Raw genomic sequence first — 25001 nt, forward strand, 5'->3', positions numbered from 1 at the left:
AAGGAGATCACAGCGAGGGGCTATATTCCTTTGGGGAGGGGTCATGGCTCAGTCCTAGAGCGTCTTCTTAGCACACAGAAGGTCTCACATTCAATCCCCAGCATCTCCGGTTCAAAGGTATCTGGCAGTAGGTCATAGAAAGACCTCAGACATCAACTGCTACAGTCTGAATAGATAATACTAAACTTTAATGGATTAGTGGTCTGATTCAGTATAAGAAAGCTTCATATGTATGGTTAAGGGGGGGATAGGACGGTTTTATAAAATTATGCATGGGGTGAAGCAAGCTGACAAGGAGAAATTTCTCTCCCTCTCCCAAAATACTAGAACTCAAAGGCCCCCAATGAAGCTGAAGGGCAGTAGATTCTCAACAGACCAAAGGAAACACATCTTTACACAGAAAGTGGTTAAAATGTGGAATTCGCCACCAGAGGATGTAGTGATGGCCACAGGAGTAGAGGATAGGTCTAAAAGTTGCTATTAGCCAAGGTGATAGGTGACAAGGAACCTCCATGTCCAAAGACCTCTGAATCCCAGAGCCAGAAGGCAACATTGGGGAAAGGTCTCGGCCTCTATGCCCTGTTGTAGGCTGTCCAGAGGAGCTGGTGAGATGTTATGTAAGACAGGATGATGGACTAGATGGACCATTACCCTGATCCAGCAGGGCTTATGTCCTTATGTATTACATTTATGGGTACTTTACCTTTCATAACAAAGTGATGGGAGTGAGGGAGGGTATTAATGGCAGAAAGGAACCTAGAAGTCAGTGAATGGGGGCTGGGATTTTACTACCATGTAGCTATGGGGGGAAAAGTTTAGGACAGAGTTGCCTTTGTCAAATATAACTAATCATACCCAGATGGAAACCATTGCACAACTTAAAGATTCCTGCAGAAGAAACCCGTTGATTGCAAGATGGCAAAAACAGACCCTACTTGGAGAAAACCTGCCCATGTGGCAAGAATTCTGCATAGAAAATATTGGCCTTTATTTATAGTATTTCAGTATTACAGGGGGAAATGCAATTAAGCCCTTACCAACTTTGAAACACTGGGCAATGAAAGGAGGGGTGGAGCCATGCAAGATGGTTGGCAAATAATTCTTTACCAGAATGGTGCTTATTAGAAAGTACCACACAGAGGACGGCAGGAAATGTGTAGAGGTTTGGAATATATTTTGAACTGGTTATAGTCAGGGACATTTCAAAAAGAACGGCACAACATGAGTCTTTGATCCATGTGCTTGGTGGTATTTGCTGGGATCCATGATCAAAGGCAACATTTCCAAAATTGTGCATGATAGAAGATATCAGATGCCTCTTTGTTGTTGCAGCAAATTCTGCATATTTTTTAAAAGAGCTGGGTTTGAATCTGCACTCCCCCACATGCAACCAGCTGGGTGACCTTGGGCTTGCCACAGCACTGAGAAAACTGTTCTGACCGAGCAGTGATATCAGGGCTCTCTTAGCCTCACTCCCCTCACAGGGTGTCTGTTGTGGGGAGAGGAAAGGGAAGGCGATTGGAAGCCACTTTGAGACTCCTTCGGGTAGAGAAAAGCGGCATATAAGAACCAACTCTTCTTCCTCTTCTATATTGGTTGAAACTTATTGAAGCAGTCCATGGAATGGGCAATTCCCTTCCGTTTCGCCTCTCCCTTTTCCTTCTGGCAAAGATGCTTCTAAAGGAAATTTGTCAATCTCCAGGTGAGGTCAGGAGAGCTCCCAGAATTATAGCTCATTAGCTGCAATTCAGTTTTCCTGGAGAAAACGGCTATTTGGAGGGTAGACTCTATGGCAGGGGTAGTCAAACTGCGGCTCTCCAGATGTCCATGGACTACAATTCCCATGAGCTCCTGCCAGCATTGCTGGCAGGGGCTCATGGGAATTGTAGTCCGTGGACATCTGGAGAGCCGCAGTTTGACTACCCCTGCTCTATGGTATCAGCATCCTTGACTCAACATCCCTTCACAAGCTCCATCCCCAAATCTTCAGGACTTTTCTATACTGGAGTTGTCAGCCTTGTTCTGAAGGTCTGGAGAGTCTCCAGTGAAGACCCTTTAGAACAAAGAGGGATGCAGCAGAGGGATCCACATCCCGTGCAGAAATTGGCAGAAGTCACTCCAAAACTCTTGTATGACCTCTTTGGTGGATAAAGCAAGCCATCCCAAGCAAGTGTGTGTGTCGGGGGTGTGATTTGTGTAATTCTGCACCTCTCCCCCCACCACATCCCATTCTGTTGCCAAGGTAAACAATGTTCCAATTGCAGCACACTTTCCCTTTTGAGGGAAAGTTCCTGTTTTAGACGCCCCGTGGGGGAACTATGATATGGTTCCTGCATGTCTAAGCAAAAGATGCCCATGGCTTCCTTCACCAGATCTTTGCTACAGAGCTCTCTATGCCTATCTGCATGGCTGCAGAGGGGAACCTTTTCTGCCTGACTTCCTTAATTTTCTTTGAATCCGTCTATGTTGTGACCCTGTGGGGGATCCCTCTTCGGTTAGCTATCTATCTGCCCACTTTCCCCAGATGTTTTTTTTTTTGCACCGGATACCCTCTTCTGTCAATCACAGTCTCTTTCACCACCTCCCGAAGAGCCCCAAGATGCTCTGAATCCATCATTCAAGCCGGTTGTTGGTAAGTCCCAGACAAACAAACAGTGCTTCAACCGCTAACTGCGTTAAAACTTCTCTTTTATCTGTGGCCATGTCAGGATCTAAAAGAACGCTGGCCAAAGGAAACAGCTCACATGCTTAAACAGCAGGATAGAGTTTGTGGGAATCCAACTGAAATGGCCCTCAAGAACACCCACGGAGGACAACTGGGGCCTATATATTTGGGCAGAGGTCCTGCTAGCAGAAGGGCAGAACTTCAGCTCCAGAACAAATGCTTCAGCAAAGTTGGACAATGAAGCTTCGGGGAATTCTGGAATGGAGAGCATTGAACCAACTCCTGAAAATTCCTTTCTGGAAAGAGGGTTGGCAGAAGGAGGAGTTCTAGACCGCAATGAGATGACACACCTTTGTCAATGTTGTTTTGTCACAGGAGGGAGAGTTGCTGGGGGAAAGAATTCACTGGCCAAGGGGAAGTTGGTCAGCAATAGGAATACTTCATCAGGCCTCACCGCCATCTTGGCACACCCAACCAACACGTTCCCAGGGGGACCAGCTGTTGGGTGAGATTAGCATAAGGAAAAGTCCAGGTGGATCAATGACCTGTGCACCTGCTCCCTCCCCAGGTTCATCCTGGCCCAAGCAAGGTGGGCATTATCCATCACTATAGTGAGCTGAGGCCTGAACCTTACAGCACAGGCATGAGACGTAGCAGGCAGTCCTATTCATTTATGTAATTAGTTTATACCCTGCCTTGCTCCATTATGGGGACCCGAAGCAGCTTGTGACATTCACCTCTTCTGTATTCTATCCTCACAACAACACTGTGAGGTAGGTTAGGTTGAGAAAGTGTGACTCAAGTCACTCAGTGAGCTTCCATGACATGAGTGGGGATTCGAACCCGGGTCTCCCAGATACTAGCCCAACACTCTTAACCACTATATCACACTGATAACTCAAGCTCTGTGTGGGATTGGTGGAAGTCTCCTTTTTTTCCCCGTACTGCCTTCATTAGGGGGAGGGGACAGGGAGGCTGTAGAGCAAAGAACAAAGATATTTGTTCCTTAAAAATCCTTGCATTCTTAGGTTGGAAGAAAAAAAAGGAGGAGGAGGAGTTGGTTTTTATACCCCATTTTTCTCTACCAAAAGGAGTCTCAAAAGAGCTTACAATCGCATTCCCTTCCTCTCCCCACAACAGACACCCTGTGAGGGAGGTGAGGCTGAGATGACTGCTTGGTCAGAACAGCACTATCAGGGCTGTGACTGGCCCAAGGTCATCCAGCTGTCTGCGTGTGGAGGAGCACGGAATCAAACCCAGCCGTCTAGATTAGAAGCCGCCACTCTAAAACACTACATCAATCTGGCCAAAAGCAATAATTTATTTTTATGTGAGGGAATATTGCCTTCTTTGGTCCATGTTTTGGGTTTGAATATAGTTCCTCACAGCCTGAAAACACTATCGTCAATAAGGTTTACCTTCCTAATTCCCCGACGCCCCACCCACCAAAAGAGTAAAAAGGAACAAAAGAAAACCAAGGCGTACAGGAAAGATTGTCTCTTCAGTGTTCTCAGCCATAAAGGCACGTGCAAACAGCTGAATCGGCCCACTGGGTTTAATTTGTTTTTCTTTTGCCCCATGTATTAATCCCCAGTAAATTCGCCCTCTCTTGAAGGCTCAGGAAAAGTGTATCGCAAGCAGTTATTTCACACTATTCCTTTTCTTCCCCTCGGGGGCAGGCACTTCATAAAGCCAGCCTACAGCTACTGTAGTTTATGAGCGCTGTCTAAACAGAATACTGTTGATTTATCCAGTCGGGGTGTTTACTTTCAATGGCAACAGCCACTGACATAATGCAGGAAAGCCAACCGTGAAAGGAAACACTCACTTTTGCCTCGAAACAGCGGGTCAGCCTTGTTAATGGCCCCGGGAGGGGGGGGGTGTTACACATATATATATATATATAAAGGTAAAGGTATCCCCTGTGCAAGCACCGAGTCATGTCTGACCCTTGGGATGATGCCCTCTAGCGTTTTCATGGCAGACTCAATACGGGGTGGTTTGCCAGTGCCTTCCCCAGACATTACCGTTTACCCCCAAGCAAGCTGGGTACTCATTTTACCAACCTCAGAAGGATGGAAGGCTGAGTCAACCTTGAGCCGGCTGCTGGGATCGAACTCCCAGCCTCATGGTCAGAGCTTCAGACTGCATTTCTGCTGCCTTACCACTCTGCGCCACAAGAGGCTCTTCATATATAATTTTTTTTACTGTCTTTAATGTATCGAGCCACCACAAATCAAGATGTTACAGATCCTCCGGTGCCAAAAATTACAACCTGGCCCACAGCAGAAGAGAAACGAAAGGGAACTGTGGCTATCAGGTACCTCCACTGCATTTGTTTCAGGAACCTCTGCAGCTTGAGAGAAAGGAATGGAAAAGAGGACATCCAAGAGACTGATTTGCACAGAGACGACACAATAAGAAGAGCTGGTTTTTAGGCCCTACTTTTTCCTACTCGAAGGAGTCTCAAAGTGGCTTACAACCAGCTTCCCTTCCTCTCCCCACAACAGATACCAGCTGAGGTAGGTGGGTCTGAGAGAGTTCAGAGAGAACTGTGACTGGCCCAAGGTCACCCGGCAGGCTTCATGTCAAGAAGTTGGGCTAGATGGCCAGCATGGCCCCTTCCAACTCTATGGTTCTATGAAGTATACAATCAAACCTATTTCTCCAGTCTGCCGTTCTTAACCACTGCACATCGCCTGCTCTCAGAAGTTTGTGACTCAAAATTGCAAAAAAGTGTGAGGTTGCGCTTCAGAGGAAGTATCCATCTTACTCAGCATTCTGCATGCCACAATGTCAATCAACTATCCCAAGGATGAAACCTGAGCACCATGGCTCTGGGCTCAATGAGAACTTGCAGCATAACCCCCTTTCAATTCTAACCCATAATAATGTTTCAAGAGTCAGTAACAAAAAATGTCTATTTTATTTCTGAAGCATCATAAATAGACCATAGCACAGTAAGAGGTCTGCTTCCTGAACCAAGCTCTGCAGAAGCACGACTCGGGCAAATCTTATCCAGCACCAAGTGAAATTCTGCATCATTTAAGCACAGCAGAGCTCTTACATAAGGTTTTTAACGGTAGCAAGCAAAGATGCTTACAGAAAACTGAACTACCTTGACCACTGCAATTGTTACTCCACTACCCTTCTGGTCTCTGGGTTTTCATCGAAGAATGGGAAATATATAGTCCCATTGTATGCGGCACTGGTCAGACCACACCTGGAGTACTGTGTGCAGTTCTGGAGGCCTCACTTCAAGAAGGACGTAGATAAAATTGAAAGGGTGCAGAGGAGAGCGACGAAGATGATCTGGGGCCAAGGGACCAAGCCCTATGAAGATAGGTTGAGGGACTTGGGAATGTTCAGCCTAGAGAAAAGGAGGTTGAGAGGGGACATGATAGCCCTCTTTAAGTATTTGAAAGATTGTCACTTGGAGGAGGGCAGGATGCTGTTTCTGTTGGCTGCAGAGGAGAGGACACGCAGTAATGGATTTAAACTTCAAGTACAATTATTTAGGCTAGATAGCAGGAAAAAAATTTTCACAGTCAGAGTAGTTCAGCAGTGGAATAGGCTGCCTAAGGAGGTGGTGAGCTCCCCCTCACTGGCAGTCTTCAAGCAAAGGTTGGATACACACTTCTCTTGGATGCTTTAGGATGCTTAGGGCTAATCCTGCGTTGAGCAGGGGGTTGGACTAGATGGCCTGTATGGCCCCTTCCAACTCTATGATTCTATGATTCTATACCTGGGTTTCCCAGTTCCTAGTCTGATGCTCTACCCACTACACAACACAGCCATGATTCATGCTCCTTGGACAAATAACAGGATAAAAAAGCAATAAATACGGGGCTCTCCGGTGTGTGCTTTTGGGAACAAAGCACTGTATTGTTTGAACTGAGATTTCTCTGGTACTTTAATGCAATTCTACCTGCCGCCAGACTAGCTTCACTCAGCCACCTGTTTACCTGCATGCCTAGATAACAAGGTGTCCCTGGAGACGGGTCTAGTTAGTTGTTCAGTGTTTTTCTGCATGTTCAGGGAATGATTCCAAACTCACGTCATTACCTTTTGAGCTACCAATGGCTGTAGCCTGCCATGCACACGCTGCAAGAAATGACCTCACTCCCCAAGTTGGTGCTTACTTGCCTGCAGCTGCCCATCAACAGGAAGTCTCAGGTGAACTCTCAGGGACTTCTGTTGCTAGCAATTCCCATCTCAAAGGAGCAACAGCTGACAGGAGCAAGACTAAGCTCACTCCATCTCACTATTTCAAGATGTTTGTTTCCCCTAAGGGATGTCATAAACTATTCCTGTACAAGACAGAGAGGGTTTGTTGCCAGAAAGAACTAATGGCTGCAGAAGCAGAAGAGGAAAGCACATTATTGGCTATGGACCATCCCCCCTCCCTTTCGAAGACGCCTAATTTCAGGATTGATGATGTCGGGTCCTCGGTTAGAAAAGTGGCCGGCAAAACCCAGCCTCTTGCAAAATGCAGGAAATACAAACGAAACGAACAAATGTCTGTCTAGCCCAGGGATCCCCAAGCTGTTTGAGCCTGCGGGCACCTCTGGAATTTGGACACAGGGTAAGAGATGCAATCGCAAAACGGTTGGTGTAGGAGGCTGCAGGCTGGTACAGCCACCCCCACACGCCAAATCCAACTGCAGAGGAGAAAGGGGGTTATTAAAAACATCCACTGGGAAAGCTGAGTGATAGAATCAAAGAGAAGAGCCAGTTTTGATCAGGTGGAGCTACGACTGTTAGCTTGAGCAAAAAGGCGACTCTTCGTCAATGATTTCCAGACAAGATGGCAATGGAGGGGGCTCTCCCTAGCATGAGATACTTTAAACTGGCCAATGGACAGTAGAGGCTGCATGAGTGGATTCCATGAGGCTGAAATTGACCTAATGAAAGTCAGACTGTCCATTCTGCAGGTTGCATCCATCAACAGAAGGCATTTTGGGACCTACAAGTAGGGGAGAATTTTCCTGTCTCCTCCTAGCCCACTGTCCCCCAGGGCAGGGGGAGTCAACCCGTGGTCCTCCAGATGTGCATGGACTACAATTCCCATGAGCTCCTGCCAGCATTTGCTGGCAGGGGCTCATGGGAATTGTAGTCCATGAACATCTGGAGGACCACGGGTTGACTCCCCCTGCCCTGGGGGACAGGAACAATTGGGAAGGGCATGAGGCAAAATGAGACTTTGCAGAAAAAGGCAGAATTGATGGAAATTACATACACCCCTTTCATTAGAGCAGGCTTTCTCAATCTGGGTTTCATGAAATCACGAGGTTTCTTGACGGCTCTGGAAGGGTTTCTTGAATGCGTGGGAAGTAATTAATTTTTTGGCCCTGGAAGGGTTTCCTGAATGGGTGGAAGGTAATACATTTTTAATATATTTTTAAAATTTTGTTAAAATATTTATCGAGTGAGATGACTATATATGGTCATTGTCAACTCCACCACCACCACCCCTCCCAAAATGGCCAATGATGGGCCTGGAGGGGGGTGGGAAGGGGAGGGGCCCTGGGTGGGCGTGCCCACAGCTATGCTTCCCAACCGTATTCTGCATGATTGTGCCACTTCTGAGGTTTCTCGAAGCCTGAAGAATGTTTCAGGGGTTTCTCAATGGTAAAAAAGTTGAGAAAGGCTGCATTAGAGGATCTGAGCCAGGTTGCCATCTAGAAGCATCAAGTGACCATCCAGTGGTGTGGAAACTAGGAGGGGCTGTTTATTTACATGACACATCACAATTTTTGGAACTGCATCACTCTTGCGGAATTCACTGCCATGTTTCTGCATTGGTCACTGGTTCATACAATTAACAAACAACAAGGGATTCGACACCTTTACGGAGGACCAGATCTAACAATGGTTACTTTTCAGGATAGTTAAATGGGGCTTCTGTGGAGAAAGGTAGCATACCTTTGCATGCCTGTTGTTGGAGACCAATGATGTGGATGGCCATTATGTTAAAATGCCTCTCCAGAGCAGATCTTCTTTGACCAGGCAGGCCTACCCCAAATAAGCAATTAGCTTTAAATGTCTGGTTTTATTCTTCATAGTAGTAGGCATAATTTCCCATGCAGATGCACATTAAGCAAGAAAGATGCTCCAAAATCAAAAGCCGCAAAAAGAGGGGGGGGGGCTTTCTCGAGTGTCTCTTCTCTGGCTGTTTATTGTAACGGCAGAATTCCTGTACCCTTATATGAGTCATGCAAAAAAGAAGTGAAAATGGTCTGCTATGAGCCTGAAATCCCCAAACCACTGAAAAAGCTCAAGTTACTAACCAGACAAGATGAGCAAATGATTTTTTTAAAAATAATAAACCGCCAAATATGCAACCCCTCCAAAAATGACTAAGACTCCCTGGATGTGCCAGGATAGAGGCCCTTCTACAGGTCCGATCCTGCAAAATGCTGAGGACGCTTCATGGCGGATTTAACCATCCTGCATCAGATCGGCTTCACCTAGCTGAGTGGGCCAAGAAACCTTTCTCGCGCCGAGATCTGCTGGCTGGCTGCAGTTTGCATTCTGCCTCACAGATAAACACCATGGAAATCCCCTTTCTACGACCACAAAGTTTATTCAAGCGCATGGCGGGGAACTCCCAACCTCGGCCATTCTATCTCATATGTGGCCTCTCCAGCTGTCTCTTGGAGTGATGCCTGGACATCGTGGGTTTGATTCAGGCCCTTCTGGAACATTGTAGGTTCATACGAGAGGTTTTTGCTATGTTCCCTTTCCTCCAGCAGTACCCTGCACACCCCTTCTTTCCCTGAGATGTAGGGGACCCTCAGGACTTGTTTAGGATACGGGGAGGCTGGACTGCTTCCCAAAGGGGGAATGGGCAGAAATCTTCCCCAAATCACTCACATAAACTTTTGTTGAATTCACATAGGAGCAGAGAAGCATTTTTTTGCCAGGTTTCTCTTTTCTTGCTACAGCCCTACTGCTTCCCGTGCAACCTATGCTGTACACCTGACGAATTCCAGAATTGGGGGGGGGGGGGACAGAAGGCAGCCTGGGGGAGGAGAAGGCAGGAAAAAGCCTTAGAAACTTGGTTCAAATGCAACGAATTCAATGCCTCCAGAGAACGGCATGAGAACATCTCCTATTCAGACTTCAGCAGTCAAAGTGAACTTTATGACTACATTTCAGCTTTCTGTCTGTTCTGGAAGAACCATCACCATTTCAGTACTCCGATGAGTAAAAGCGTTCGTGCATTTCAAAGCAACTTTCTGTTTACAAGAAGCCTTTTGAGTTTTCGGCTTTAAGGAGTTCATTTCGAATTAACGTATAGATGCTATTGCAGAGGCGGGCAAAGGCAACCCATCTGTGTCCATCTTTGGCCTTGAAAACCCTACATGGTTGCCATAAGTTGGCTGCAGCTTTACAGACTTGACAGACACATGAAGAATACTGCTGATTAACTATGTCATTATCCTATCCTTCCACCAAACAACTCCACGTAGCACACGAGGGTGGACTGGGCATTTAACCTACAGGGACATTTCCCAGTGGGCTGCTGGTGGCTATGAGTAAGAAGAATAAGGTTGCCAGGCTCATTCCGGCAGCTGGAAGGGGGTGGGGGGTGAGTTTACCGGGAGCAGGATGTTCCATCCCCCATTTCAGCGACATGAATACATGACTTCCAGCATGACCTGGAAGGGACATAGGCACACTGGTTTCTGGGCAAAAACTCTATGGTAGAATTAGCCTCTACCATAGAGATTTTACCTGAAAACCAGAGTGTCACCCCAACATCCCTGACTTGCCTTTGTTATATCTGAGTCACAATGAAATCACGTAGACATGTTGCTAAAACATTGGTTGTGCCTCCGTTTTGGGGGGAATAAGTGCCACCTGTAAGACGGCTGATCAGCAGCAGAGAAGTGGGGCCTGGCATCAGGGGACCCTGTTCCCATGGTGTATTTGTGTGTGTGGTGGGCAACCCTAAAGAAGAGCCAAGCCCCAGGAACTCTGTTTGAGCCTCCACTTGGCCCAGAACCCTTGTCAGCCACGGCAGCTTCTGTCAGCTCCCGAATTATCTCCCCAGCACTGCTTCCAGTTAGGGGGGCCAAGCAATGAAAGAGCTAATGCCCACTGTCAGCCCCACTGAGCAGAGTGTCCCCATAGTGTTGGTTTATAGCTCCGCAGGGGCCGCTCAGCTTGACTTGTGCCAGTTCTTTTTTCACTTCCCGTTCTTCTCCTGCAGTGTAGACTGCTGGTCTCTCATCCATTTTCAACCTCACAACCACCCTGTGACTTAAGAGAGGCAGAAAAGCCACACACCATGTCCTAAGGCCTACCTGCGAACTTCAAGTCTGGGAGAGGATCTGAACCCAGGCTCGGCCCTTGACCCCAATTCCAAAACCATGACGTTTAAAGCAGAAATGTGACTTACAGCATTCAATGGGGTTCGAGGCCACTTGCAGAGAGACGATCCTGCCGCTGGATTCGGGGATGTGCACACGGAAGACCAGCCGCACTCGGGTGTTCTTCCGACCGATATCCGTCTCCCCTTTCCGGAGTTCAATGTCTGCATTGCGTAGCTTGAGGATCCCGGCACAGTCGATACTGTCGATACAAACAGAAATCTCCATTTGAACAGGCCCTGCTTCAAGGTGCATTCTTGAGGCAGGAAAGTCTAAATCGCTGACAAGGTGCCTGGTGCAACAGGAGCAGCCTACAAATACAAGCCTAAATAAATAGATAAATGACGGGTCCATTTTTGCCCCTTTGATTAGAACACCAGTTTCATTTCTGTAGACCTGTTTCTTGAGGCACATCCTTTAGACTAGCGATCCCCAACCTGTGGGCCGCGGACCACATGTGGTCCGTCGACTAATTGGAGGTGGGCCGCGAAGGACGCCTTCTCCCCCCCCCGGCCCTTTACTTCACCCCCCCCCCCCGGCCCTTTACAACACACTTCAGGTGTCATTGTCTCCCATCACTCCCAAATGGGACTGTCTCATTGCAGAGAAACAAGCTCAGGGTTCCCATTGATTTGTCATTGTCATGAGTTTAAATTTCCATGAAAATAAAAATGTTCCTTATGTTCATTGTTGCGGCGTGTCTGTATCTTATTTTGAAGGGATGTTTAAACCTTACAATAGTGATCAGAGAGCGTTAGGGCAGTGGTTGAGAGTAGAGGAGTAAACTACCACCCCCCACGGGCCTCAGTAAAATTGTCAAGCGTTGAGTGGTCCCCGGTGATAAAAAGGTTGGGGACCACTGCTAAACGCAGTTCTGAGTACCATTTAAACACCTGCTAACACAGCAGTTCTCAAGCTGAGTGCTGTACGAGAACAGCTTGTGTGCCATAATAAAATGATAGGTGATTCTGTGAGGCCCGCTATTCCCCTCCCACAGGGAAGGATACCTGCTGCTTTTCTCCCAGCTCACTGTCTTGGCCTCGTTTCCTTCTCAGCATACTTCTTGACTGGAGAGAAGTGATTCTGCCACTTCTCCGGATCAGGTAGAGTTGGATTTTTCCAACTCCCTCCAAACAGAAATGTCGAGTTACGTGTCCAGAGACGAAGTTGATCAAGATCCTAGTGCAGGAGTAGTCAAACTGCAGCCCTCCAGATGTCCATGGACAACAATTCCCAGGAGCCCCTGCCAGCATTCGCTGGCAGGGGCTCCTGGGAATTGTAGTCCATGGACATCTGGAGGGCCGCAGTTTGACTACCCCTGTCCTAGTGCAAATGTTCCCAAATTTTCTGAGACTGTGGGCACATTTGGAATTCTGACACAGTGTGTTGGGGGACCCCACAAAATGGCTGCCTACAGATGAGGTGGAACCATGCACTAAAAGACTGCCTCAGCTTAGTTTCAGTTACACACTGGAGGTCCTTCGTGCTGTGGCAGCACAGCCGAAGCATTCTTTTTAAATATCTTCATAGCCAATCAGATTTCCAATGTCTAATCAGAAACCCTGCTGAGCAAAAGCCCCACAAGGCCGTGCCCACTTTCCAGAAATATTTGCTGGCCACCAGGAACAGTGTCTGCAGTCGCCCTGTGGTGGACCCCTGTCCTTGTGTATAGTGGTTAGGAGTGTGGACTTCTAATCTGGAGAGCTGGGTTTGATTCCCCGCTCCTCCACATGCTGCCAGCTGGGTGATCACAGTCCGAATGGCTCTGTTCTCACAGAGCAATCCTGTCAAGGCTCTCTCATCCTGACCTACCTGACAGCGTATCTGTTCTGAGGAGAGGAAGAAAAGGCAATTGTAAGCCGCTTTGAGACTCCTTCATGTAGTGAAAAGCAGGGTATAAAAACCAGCTCTTCTTCTTCTAACCACTATCTGACCTTTCAAAGCAGTAGACTGGGACCGGCACCTTTTTTGGGGGGAAAAAAGACCAAAGGTTCTCATCTATAAGAGTCTGGTTTCCCTCTCCTCAACCTTCCAAACAAGAGTCTTGTCCTACAAGCATCCTTACGTTGCTTTCATGCTGTTTTTCGGCTCCAGTGGGATTTCCAGGACTTTGGTGTTGCCAACGATTTTCTCATAGCTGGTGGTGGTGACAGTCTTCCCCGTGATGCGGTGAACTTGGTAAAAAGCGTGAGGTTTGAGGATCCGCTCATCAGCTGTCCCGATGAAGATCTGGAGGCCCAGGGGTTTGCTATCCATGTAACCATGAAGCTGCCGAGAGAGCAAAGCCTGTTACTTCACCTTCATCAGCATCTCAACTTCAAATACAACTGACAAACATGAGCAGCGTTAGAACAATGTCTGGGTCTAGTGCCACCTTTAAGACCAATAAAGTTTTATTCAAGGTACAAGCTTTCCTGTGCAGGAACACTTATTCCAATACAATGAACCAGAATCTCCTCAACCATTACATATAGGCAGAAGGTGGGCAGTCGATTAACATACAGCATACAGGAATCTATAAGTGGTGTAATACAGAGAGCCAACAAGGTTTGTGAATCTTAGCTTGTCTGCATACCTCTAGGTTCAGCTTTTCTTTCTTCCATTGAGAAACTCCTGAAATATTCTTCAGGCTTTGACAAGTGGTGCGATTGTGCAGGATACAGTTGGGGAGCATAGCTATGAAAATGCTCACCTGTGATCACCCCATCCCCTCCAAGCCCATCACTGGCGGGGCAGGTCAACATGACCATATATGGTCATATCACCCAATAAACATGTAACAAACTTTAAAATGTATTAAAAATGAATTATCTTTCACCCAGCTTGGTGTAGTGGTTAGGAGCGCGGACTTCTAATCAGGTGAGATGGGTTTGATTCCCCACTCCTCCACATGCAGCCAGCTGGGTGACCTTGGGCTCGCCACAGCACTGATAGAGCTGTTCTGACAGAGCAGTAACATCAGGGCTCTCTCAGCCTCACCTACCTCACAGGATGTCTGTTGTGGGGAGAGGTAAGGGAACATGATTGTAAGCCGCTTTGAGACTCCTTCAGGTAGAGTAAGTGGCATATAAGAACCAGGTAGAGAAAAGTGGCATATAAGAACCAACTCTTCTTCTTCTTCTTCTTCCCCAGTAATATCAGGGATCTCTCAGAATCACCTCCCTCACAGAGTGTCTGTTGTGGGGAGAGGAAAGGGAACATGATTGTAAGCCGCTTTGAGACTCCTTCAGGTAGAGTAAGTGGCATAATAAGAACCAGGTAGAGAAAAGTGGCATATAAGAACCAACTCTTCTTCTTCCCCAGTAATATCAGGGATCTCTCAGAATCACCTCCCTCACAGAGTGTCTGTTGTGGGGAGAGGAAAGGGAACATGATTGTTTGAGACAAGCCGCTTTGAGACTCTTTCAGGTAGAGTAAGTGGCATATAAGAACCAACTCTTCTTCTTCATTCAGGATCCCTTCCAGGGCCGTAAAGAAACCCCACGGTTTCATGAAACCCTGACTGGGAAAGCCGACTTTAGCTATTAAAAGTCATCTTCAGACCGTCAAACAAAAACCTCTTATAAAATGAAAGAAAGCTGCTATCCCCTTGCCCCTTCCAGCTATTAAGGCATCACAAATAGGTAATATCATTGTATGTCAGACAGGCTAGTAACTGGATCTTATTTGCAAGGAGGAAATTAAGCCCAGGCTCATCACACTGAACTCATCTTCACTGCTGATCTGGAATGATGATTTGGGCTGCCAAGTATTTTTACTAACATCTTTCATAATCATAATAAAAGAGAAACAGACATGAGCGCTGATGGAGGATATATATTCGAGGGATAAATAGATGGGTTTATTTGAAAACTGAGAATGAATGGATACCAGCTGAAGCAAGTTCATCATACATAAATTAATTACATGCTGTGGCAGTAGTCACTGAGAACGCCCATTGTTTTTCTGAAGGTTTTGCATCATGTGCTTTTTATGATGGGCTTGCCGCATCGATTCTTGGTGATACACTCATTTGAGCATGGTTAGTTTGCCTCGCTGAATTACCGAAGTTAGCGTATGGATTTCTACAAATCATACGGAATAAAAATGTCAGAATAAAGAAATGCACTTTTTAAAAGTCTTTAAAAGTAGTAGTTCTGTAATACGTAGTGCATTGTTTTAAAATATTTTTTAAATCTCTGAAAAAGAGAGAAACTTGAAATCCCGAAAGGCCAATACATGGGGTTTGATCTGAAGAATGGCAGGGAAAATAGCAGATCCTTCCTATATCTTCTAAGCCCCACTGAAACAGCTGTTCTTGACCATGGACATTTAACAGCAGTGAGGTGAGTAAGCACTGCAAAACCTGCCCTGTGAGTTAGAATTGCTTGCCTTTCAGCATTACAACCCCAGAGTTGATTCAAGTGGGTAGCCATGTTGGTCTGAAGCAGCAAAACAAAACAAAATCAGAGCCCAGTGACATATTTAACACCAACAAAGATTTATTCAAGGCGTGAGCTTTTGAGTGCAAGCACTCGAAAGCACACGGCTTGAATAAATCTTTGTTGGTCTCAAAGGTGCTACTGGACTCTGATTTTGTTTTGTTGAACCCCAGAGTAGTGAGATTAGTTCCCCTGGAGAAAATGGCTGCTCTGGATGGTGGACTTCCCCAGTGAGGTCCCTCCCCTTCTAAGGAGCCATTCCCCAGATCTCCAATAATTCTCATAGAGTTGCAGCCCTATTGCCAAGGAGTTTGTGTGGAGTTTGAACTCTAAGACTGCCAACACCAGTTTGGAAAATCCCTGGAAATTTAGGGACAATGCTTGGAGGAGGAGGAGGAGGAGGAGGAGGAGGAGGACAGTTGGTTCTTATATGTCACTTTTCTCTTTCAGATAGAGGCTCAAAGTGGCTTACAGTCACCTTCCCTTTCCTCTCCCCACAACAGACACCCTATGGAGTGGGTGAGGCTAAGAGAGCCCTGATATTACTGCTTGGTCAGAACAGCTTTATCAGTGCTGTGGCGAGCCCAAGGTCACCCAGCTGGCTGCATGTGGAGAATAATTAGAAGTCCGCACTCCTAACCACTACACCAAGACATCATAGTTTTGGAAAGGAGGAAGCTAAGTGGGGCTGTGATGCCACAGAGGCTGCCCCTCAAATCTAATCTCCCTAGCCTGGAATTCTGGGATAACTCCAGGCACCATCTAGGGGTTGGTCATTCTAGGACAAGCTTTCTCAACTAGGGTCCTGTGAAACCCTGGGGTTTCTTGATGGCCCTGGAAAGGTTTCCTGAATAGGTGGGAGTTAATTGATTTTCTATATTTAAAAAAAAAATGTTAAATATTTATTGGGTTATTTTATTGAGTGGGAAGGGGAGGGGCCCTGGGTGGGCATGTACACAGCGATGCTTCCCAACCAGATTCTGTACAATCATGCCACTTCTGGGGTTTCTCAATGCCTGAAGATTAGTTTAGCAGTTTCTGAATGGTAAAAAAGTTGAGAAAGGCTGTTCTAGAAGATCTCTGAATCTTACGGCCAACCCTCCTCCCTGCTCACTGGCAGTCTTCTAGCAAAGGCTGGATACACACTTTTCTTGGATGCTTTAGGATGGTTAGGGCTGATCCTGCGTTGAGCAGGGGGTTGGACTAGATGGCCTGTATGGCCCCTTCCAACTCTATGATTCTATGATTCACAAATTTTTTTTTAGGGAGACACGTATGTCACCTCAACAAAGGCGAAATATTGGAAACTTTTAAAAACATGAAGGGGCTTGTGAAAAGAAGCTTTACATCTGTTCATACAAACAATTTTGTTCAATTTTGTTTCCTTACGGCATCTATAACTAATGCAGATTTCATAGTTAGGCCTCTGTTTATAAAACAGTTGCAAGGAAATGCACTCCCACCAAAAATTCTTAGCTGTTTCCTTACATCCATACAGGAGAGAAATTGAGATGCCGTGTGAATATTTGAAAAGGTTGTCCTGAGCAGTTCTGAGAAAGGGGACCACCATCCCAAAATGACTCCCCCCCCCCCCTCCCAATCAGCTCCACAGTCAGGAAGTTCAGGATCTTCCTTCTACAGTGAACAATGACAACTTCAAAGCTGAGGCCCGAAGCTTAATTGCAATAGGTGAGGCACGCGTCCAACGTTTAGGCAAAGACTTTGGCAGCTAAAACAGGCAGCTTTAGAAGCATTTCCTGCTTCTGATTATCCTGGAAACAACAGAGCCACAGAAGAAATACTCTGAAGGAAATGTAGATGATATTTTTAATACCTGTTGCGTGAGAGAGATTAAAGACTAAAGTTTTAAACAGCACAGAGTACAAGGAGAAGAAACAGAGTCTCGCAGAGATGAATTTATGCCTGGCTTCTTTGCCGTTTTCGTTGCATCAGTACCTCAGCTCTCCTACAAAGATGCTAGGATTGTCAGTCCCCACTTGGGGAGTCTGGGGATCCACCGGGGTTGGAACCTCCTCCTACCCTGTTTTCAGAAACTGGAGAACTTTGTAAGGCACAGCGAGGGAAGAAGCAGGAAGTAAACATGATGTCACCTAGAAGTGACGCAGCAACATCAGTGATGTCAGGGCGTGACACTCTGGTTTCTGAGCAAAACTCTATTGTATACCATAGAGTTTTTGCCCCAAAGCCAGAGTGTCGCCCCCCTTCAACATTGCCAACATCACTTCTGGGTGACGTCAGCATGTCACATTAATTTTCGGTGCTCCTCCCCACTCCTGGAATGTGCACAAACACACACACACACCCATACTTCACTAGCAGCTATGAGGAAGCTGATAACCCCACTCAGATTGTTGGATGAGGATATGAGAGACCCAGCTTGGAACCTCCGTTCTGCTGTGTCAGTTTGCTGCATAACCTTGGGTTAAAGTTATCATTTCCAAGGTGGAGGCAGTGGAATTTCTGTCCCCTTTTGCTTGCCCTCGCCTTAGCGAACGGCAAGGGAAAAACACAGGGGGCAGTGTGTTGTTCAGCCACTTAACCAGAAATTGCTTCACTATGTTGCCAGGCACTCTAGGATTCACCTGAAATTCTCGCAGAACTTCAACAGAATGCTAGAATGTCCGGGGACATGATGACGTCATTTATGGATACACGGCTGGAAATGATGTTATCAACTCTGTTAGTAACCAGCATCAAAATCTCCCCCCTCCCCCAGGGAAAGGAGGCCACTGTGGAAATTTTGAATGTACAAATACATAGGCTCATAAAAATGGGAAGACTCTTAGGCCTTTTAACCCTAGCTTAAGGCAGGAAATTCAATGCTTCAGCATCCCCAAAAGGTGGCATTCCAACCTGTGTTTGAAGGCCTTGAGGGAGAGCCACCCCATCCCCAAATAATTGGCTCTCAACGCTAACTAGGCACCATTGGTACCTTTCCACAGAAATAACAGGCATCGATGTATGACTGACAGTGGGCTTAAGCTTCCCTTCCCCTGGACTATTTCTGGGTCTCTCCTTTGCATGATATCTGGAAGAATGTTGAAGGCAAGCACAGGACAGCCAAAATACACCTAGCTAATCCTACTAGTTTTGCAGCCATAACAACCCCCAGTAATCCTGGGAAATCCTGGGAAACTGTGGGGCTTTCCGCATTCGTCCAAAATAGCACAATGGTTACTAATTGAAATCACTACAGTTTGCCATTATGCACAACGTCGTTGACAATCTGCCACACACCTGAAACCGATCCGCAAAAAGCGCTTCGTTGTAGCGCTTTCAGGGAAATCCCCAAAAGTGGATTCACCTTCCGGAAAGCGCTACACTCCTGCAACCAATCTGCAACACTAGCGGGAAAGTTCTGTGCTTTACCATTGTTGTGGTTTCTACAAAGTCCCTCCCCCTGGCTCTCTCCTCTGATCTTCTGGCGAAGTGATCGCCATTTTTTTTTCTCCGAGCGAGCGCAGTTCAACGCACCGGCGAGCCTTCGTTTAGCCAGTGAGGCTTCCCCTGGTGCAGTCCCTTTGTTTAAAGTCACTAAGCACAAGCAACGCAGAAGCCCGTTTGCTGGTTTATTTTCACTTTATTTTTCACACTGTTTTCAGCCGAAAATCGCGCCCGTGAGTGGGGGGGGGGATTTTTTTTTCACTCGGGGGGAGCGTGGCAACGATGAAACGGCAGCTCAAACATCACCTGCTAGTTGGATGGGTCTCTCCGTAGCAATGAATCAACGCAGATTCGTTGCAACGTGTGTGTGTGTGTGTTTTTTTAAAAACCTTTCTTAAAGGGAAAGGGGCTGTTTGGGAGCATGCTAACGGCTGCCCATTGGCTGCTTGACGGCCAGGGGCGGGACGAGCTTGGCAATAGCGCTTCCTGGCTAGCGATTTCTGCCGAGACCGGAAGCCTGTGGGAAACGATAGAAACGCAACTGGATTCCACTACAAAGGCAGGTGTGCATAACGACGAATTCCACTATTTTAAATGGCGATTTTTCGTTCTACAAACAATTTGCAACATGGATCCCGGTGCAGAATGGCCCTGTGATCTGCCCCAAACATTTGTCTTGTGTGTGTAACATGGGACAGATCAAAGCTCACCTCCAGTCAATCAATGGATCGAGGACCTTAGAACTGTACCAGCATTTGAATGCACGGCATAACAATGGTAATTGCATATGGACTTATTATTAGGTATTCAGAACCTGCGTATAGAAACTTAGATCTGCCACTACTGTTGTTATATTTTTGTCTCTGCTTTGTGTATATCTTTTTTTATTTAGTTAATGGATTTTAAAAGGTTTTCCTCCTTGTTCACTTTTTAAAGGAAAAATGCTTTTAAAAAATGTTTTGTGTTTGTGATGTCATCTCTTCGAGATCACTTGCAAAATCTACCATGAAATCTACCACTACTGCATTAGAACAAAAATCAAAGTGTTTTCAGGTAGGATAGATTCAAGTGGGTAGCCGTGTTGGTCTGAAGTAGCACAATAAAATCAGAGTCCAGTGGCACCTTTAAGACCAACAACGATTTATTCAAGGTGTGAGCTTTCGAGTGCAAGCACTCCTCAGGGAGGAGTTCTTGATAGGCATCTGAAACATATAACAAGAGGCAATCTAATGCCATCTTTTCTACTTTCACTACTGTACAAACACATCAATGTTGTTAGTGCCCCTGAATACCCACCTTTATTATTTACCCATCCAATCCTAGCCACAGGGGGAGGGGGGGGGGAGATGCAAAAGCCTCCTGCTTCCCACTCCTGCAATGAAATCATCTCTAGCCACAGAATTGCTCACTGGCACTAATGTTTTCAATTGCTTTTTAAAAGAAAACCTCTGTTTTTTTCTTCTTCTGCTGCTATGGATTTAAACTTTCATGTCTGATTTCAAACTGACCCCCCCCCCCCAGTCCATTAAGCCTCTCCTTCCTGCCTGTGAGTCTGATTTAAAATGAATGGGACTGAAATTAGTTCCTTCCAGAGGACAATAGAAAGGCTGGCATCTCTCTCATTCTCTTGGCTGTTAAATTGTTCCTTTATCCCAAGATCCCAGCAATTTCCTCCGAAGCACAGGACTGTTCACACATCACCTTTCCTCATCGAATCTCACAAAGATGTTTTGTGAGGTTTAGATTTCCACCCATTTGAATCCTCTTGCCCTTTTATTGAAATGAACCATTCGCCTTGCCTCGACCACAGCCAGGGCTTTTTCGGCCCTGGACCCAGCCTGGTGGAATGAGTTCCCAGAAGAGCTAAGGGCCCTGTTGGAGTTGTTAGCTTTTTTTGTTCCACAGACTCCCAAAATTTTAGCTCAAGTTTTCAAAGAATCTTCCTTAAGCTTGGATGGATAAACTCAACAATCCCAAAACCTCCCCAAATACTTACAAGCCTAATTTGGAGGCTTTTTGCAAAGCTATGAGCTATAAAAGGTAAAGGTAAAGGTATCCCCTGTGCAAGCACTGGGTCAAGTTTGACCCTTGGGGTGACGCCCTCCAGCGTTTTCATGGCAGACTCATTACGGGGTGGTTTGCCAGTGCCTTCCCCAGTCATGACCGTTTACCCCCCCCCCCCAGCAAGCTGGGTACTCATTTTACCGACCTCGGAAGGATGGAAAGCTGAGTCAACCTTGAGCCGGCTGCTGGGATCGAACTCCCAGCCTCATGGGCAGACAGCTTCAGACAGCATTTCTGCCGCTTACCACTCTGTGCCACAAGAGGCTCTTTTATGAGCTATAACTGGAAAGCTAAATAGAAACACATCTTTAATCACATACAAGAGTCCAGTGACCCTTTAAAGAGACTAACAAAATTAATTCCAAGTCAAGATTTCTGAGTCATCAGATGTATAGGAGTGAAAATCCATCAGGCTCAATTTCCTATACACCACTAGGGTTCCCAGGTCACCCCTGGTCACTGGCAGGAGAGGGGCGGGCAGGGGTAGAGCTGCCAGATCCAGGATAGGAAGCTTCTGGAGACTTGGGGGCGGAGCCTAGGGAAGACAAGGATCTAAAAGGTAAAGGTAAAGGTATCCCCTGTGCAAGCACCGAGTCATGTCTGACCCTTGGGGTGACGCCCTCTAGCGTTTTCATGGCAGACTCAATACGGGGTGGTTTTCCAGTGCCTTCCCCAGTCATTACCGTTTACCCCCCAGCAATCTGGGTACTCATTTTACCGACCTCGGAAGGATGGAAGGCTGAGTCAACCTTGAGCCGGCTGCTGGGATTGAACTCCCAGCCTCATGGGCAAAGCTTTCAGACGGCTGCCTTACCACTCTGCACCACAAGAGGCTCTTCCAGATCCAGGATAGGAAGCTTCTGGAGACTTGGGGGCAGAGCCTAGGGAAGACAAGGACCTAGTGGCCTATAATGCCACAGAGTCCACCCTCCAAAGCAGCCATTTTCTCCAGGAGAACTGATCTCTGTAGTCTGGAGATTCCAGGGGATCCCTAGGCCACACCTGGAAGACAGTGAGAAGCAAGTATATAATGAAAGATCCTAGTTTATTTTGTGGTAGTAAAAGCTTCAATAAAGTCTTCCTTATTTTAACTTGCTTATCAAGAACTAAACAGTGTCCAGTAACACTGCTTTCAAATTTAAAAGCCCTTCATCGTAATTGCAATGATATCTCGTCTACGGCTGGTAACAGGCATAGACTCCCTTTAATGCTCACGAAATAACTTTCATTATTTATTTGCCTCTCACAGTCTTCATGTTTCGCTACACATACCGTGTGGCCAATTTATTCTTGTGATTCACACCTGGAAGCTGTCATCCCTATACTGCCCCAGTGTCGGGCAGTAAGTAAGATGGATGGATGGATGGATGGATGGATGGATGGATGGATGGATGGATGGATGGATGGATGGATGGAAGGAAGGAAGGAAGGAAGGAAGGAAGGAAGGAAGGAAGGAAGGAAGGAAGGAAGGAAGGAAGGATGGATGGATGGATGGATGGATGGATGGATGGATGGATGGATGGATGGATGGATGGATGGATGGATGGATGGATGGATGGATGGATGGATGGATGGATGGATGGATGGATGGATGGATGGATGGATGGATGGATGAGGGGTGATATTAAAAAGAGCAGCTGATTCAAAACAAGTTCCAAGAGGCATTGTATTCTGTATCCAAACACACAAAACTTTGGAGCAGGTCACATAATTTTAACAGCAATCTCTCTCTATTTTTTGCATGGATATTTATGTACTCTGGATCTGGCATTTTTTTAAAAAACGAAAATGGGAATTTATAAAATTCAATTTATTTAAAGAAATTGCTAAGCCTGAAAATTTTGAGTCAGGGATAACAGCAGGGCTTTGATACGAAATTTGGTCCATGAAGCGTAACGGAGCCCGAATTCCTAGGGACGCTTGAGACCAGAGAATCTCTCTTTCATTATTAACAGTCACAATTACAAATCAAGCCATTCTACATTTCTCACATCATCGAAAATTGAAAGCAGACGTGTCTACTGCACAGCCAGCGATCTAGCTGAAAGGGAACTTGATGGTCTGAGACATGCTAAATTTGTTTTCAATTACTCGGTCCACAGGCATATATATATAAAAAAACCCTGATTAAGCCATACAAAGCAAACAGGACAAGATCAGAGAACCGAACCATTAAGTTAATAGCATCCATGGGCAGGAGAGGCGTTTTTTTTGTATGTGCTTCCTTTCAACAGGCAGCAGGAGGTCTCTGTGTGCAGAAACGTTAATCCTCTCTCCCTGGAAGGAGACCACATGCCAAAACTATGCATGGCTGGCAGCCTTCCCTGCGTGTGGTAAATGAGGAGAAACCCACCAGACACGCAATCTTTGGATCCGGTTCACCATCACTTACATAGCACTAGATACAGGAGGCCACAAGAACCGTAAAGACCAGATATCCCCCATATACCTCATCAGTCTATTTTTAAAGCACACACATAGAGCTGGATCCAGTGAACTCAGAACGGGAGGAATTCACAGGCCAGACATTTCAAACTGGGTCTGACCAGCTTCTCCTGAAAGATCGATCACCTTCAAGAAAAGAGTGGGGGATCATGCAGCCACCCTCAGGGGGAGGAGACGTTGTCAGTTTTCCTGCTCTTGTGCAGCCCCCTCCCCAAAGCAAATCCTTTGGAGCAGGGGTGGCCAAAACTGTGACTCTCCAAATATCTATGGACTACAGTACCATGAGCCTCTGCTAGGACAGAGTCCAAGGACCACAATGGCACAATGGAATGCACCTATACTTTGCAATTTGTTGGAGAAAGTCACTCCATAGGCTGCTTCCAACCATGTGTTAGCTCTTAAGGAGGCTGAAGCCTTTCTGCAGATCTCCTTTATACCAAGACAACCACTGACCTATCTAGGTCAGCATGGCCTACTCTGACCAGCAGCAGCTCTCCAGTGTCTCAGGCCAGGGATGTCAGGGTTAGAAAAGAATGTCTGGTGCAAAAAATGAAAAGAAGAAGACTCTGCAAGGGGCAGCTAGAAGACAATTAGATAGGATAATGACATCAGCACCTTCTCATCTGTTCAGTGTTATTCGTTTCTCCAAAATTGCTACTCTCTGGGCAATTTCCTCCTTCTTCTCCAAAGTGTCTTCTCTCAGTCTTCTCTCTCTCAGCTAGAGATCTAGTTAGGAACCTATCCCTCTCTCTCCTCTTTCCATTTGAGTGTGTTAATTCCTAAATAAACTTTTATCTACTCTTTAATCAGGCTGTGCACTGTTGCTGTGCTAATGACTTTGCCAACAGTCAGCCTCCAGGAAGGATCTGGGGATCCCCAGGAATTTCAGCTCATCTTGAGGTTATAGAGATCAGTTTCCCTGGAGAAAATGGATGCTTTGGAGGGTAGACACTAGGGCATTGGACCCCCCTGTAGTTGCCCTGTCCTGCTCAGGCTCTACCCCCAAATCCTCAAGAGTTTTCCAACCTGTATCTGGGAGCCCTTCCCATGAGTGACCAAGGGGGGCCTGGCAACCCTATCTCTTTCAGATCACCCACTATGAGATTGTTTTATCTGGTGATGCCGGGGGATTGAACCTGGGACCTTCTGCATTCCACCACTGAGCCACAGCAGTTCCCCAAACAATGGACTGCAGGATGGAGAAAGTAAAGGATCCTTTTCTCGTTGCACCCCATGCCTTCTAAATATAATATTGCTATTATTAAGACCAAGGCAGTCACACCAAGGTAAAGTCTAGACATGACCATTCTATGGAAGGGTCAGTGCAGACACAGCTGCAGGAATGACAATCTTTGACAAAGGTCGAGAGATTTTTTTTCATTATTTCTTCCAGATACAAAGGGGAAAAAATTAAAGTTGTGAGAATTGGATAGACGCATAAGATGCAAGTGAAAACATCGAACATTCAAATTCCATATTTTTTCAATTGTTTCAATTTTTTAATTGTTCAATGTCAAATTATTTTATGCCAAATTAAAGATCGTGATGAAACAAAAATGTTGGCTTTTAAAGTTTTTAAATTGTCGGAGGAAGAAGGAGGAGGAGAAGGAGAAGGAGAAGAAG

General features: G+C 46.2%; 1 protein-coding gene across 9 annotated transcripts in view; it reads right to left on the minus strand.

The window, feature by feature from the left end:
• The window catches only part of NFATC2 (nuclear factor of activated T cells 2), a 157379-nt gene that overhangs the window by 86380 nt on the left and 45998 nt on the right, over positions 1 to 25001 (minus strand). For all 9 annotated transcript variants that reach the window (XM_077335632.1, XM_077335635.1, XM_077335633.1 and 6 more), the window contains exons 4-5: positions 13109 to 13311; positions 11073 to 11245 (exon numbers count right to left, since the gene is read on the minus strand). In XM_077335632.1, the coding sequence (XP_077191747.1) occupies positions 11073 to 11245; positions 13109 to 13311 (376 nt within the window). The remainder of the gene's footprint in view (positions 1 to 11072; positions 11246 to 13108; positions 13312 to 25001) is intronic.

This window comes from Paroedura picta, chromosome 4 (assembly GCF_049243985.1).
Source record: "Paroedura picta isolate Pp20150507F chromosome 4, Ppicta_v3.0, whole genome shotgun sequence".
NCBI lineage: Eukaryota > Metazoa > Chordata > Lepidosauria > Squamata > Gekkonidae > Paroedura > Paroedura picta.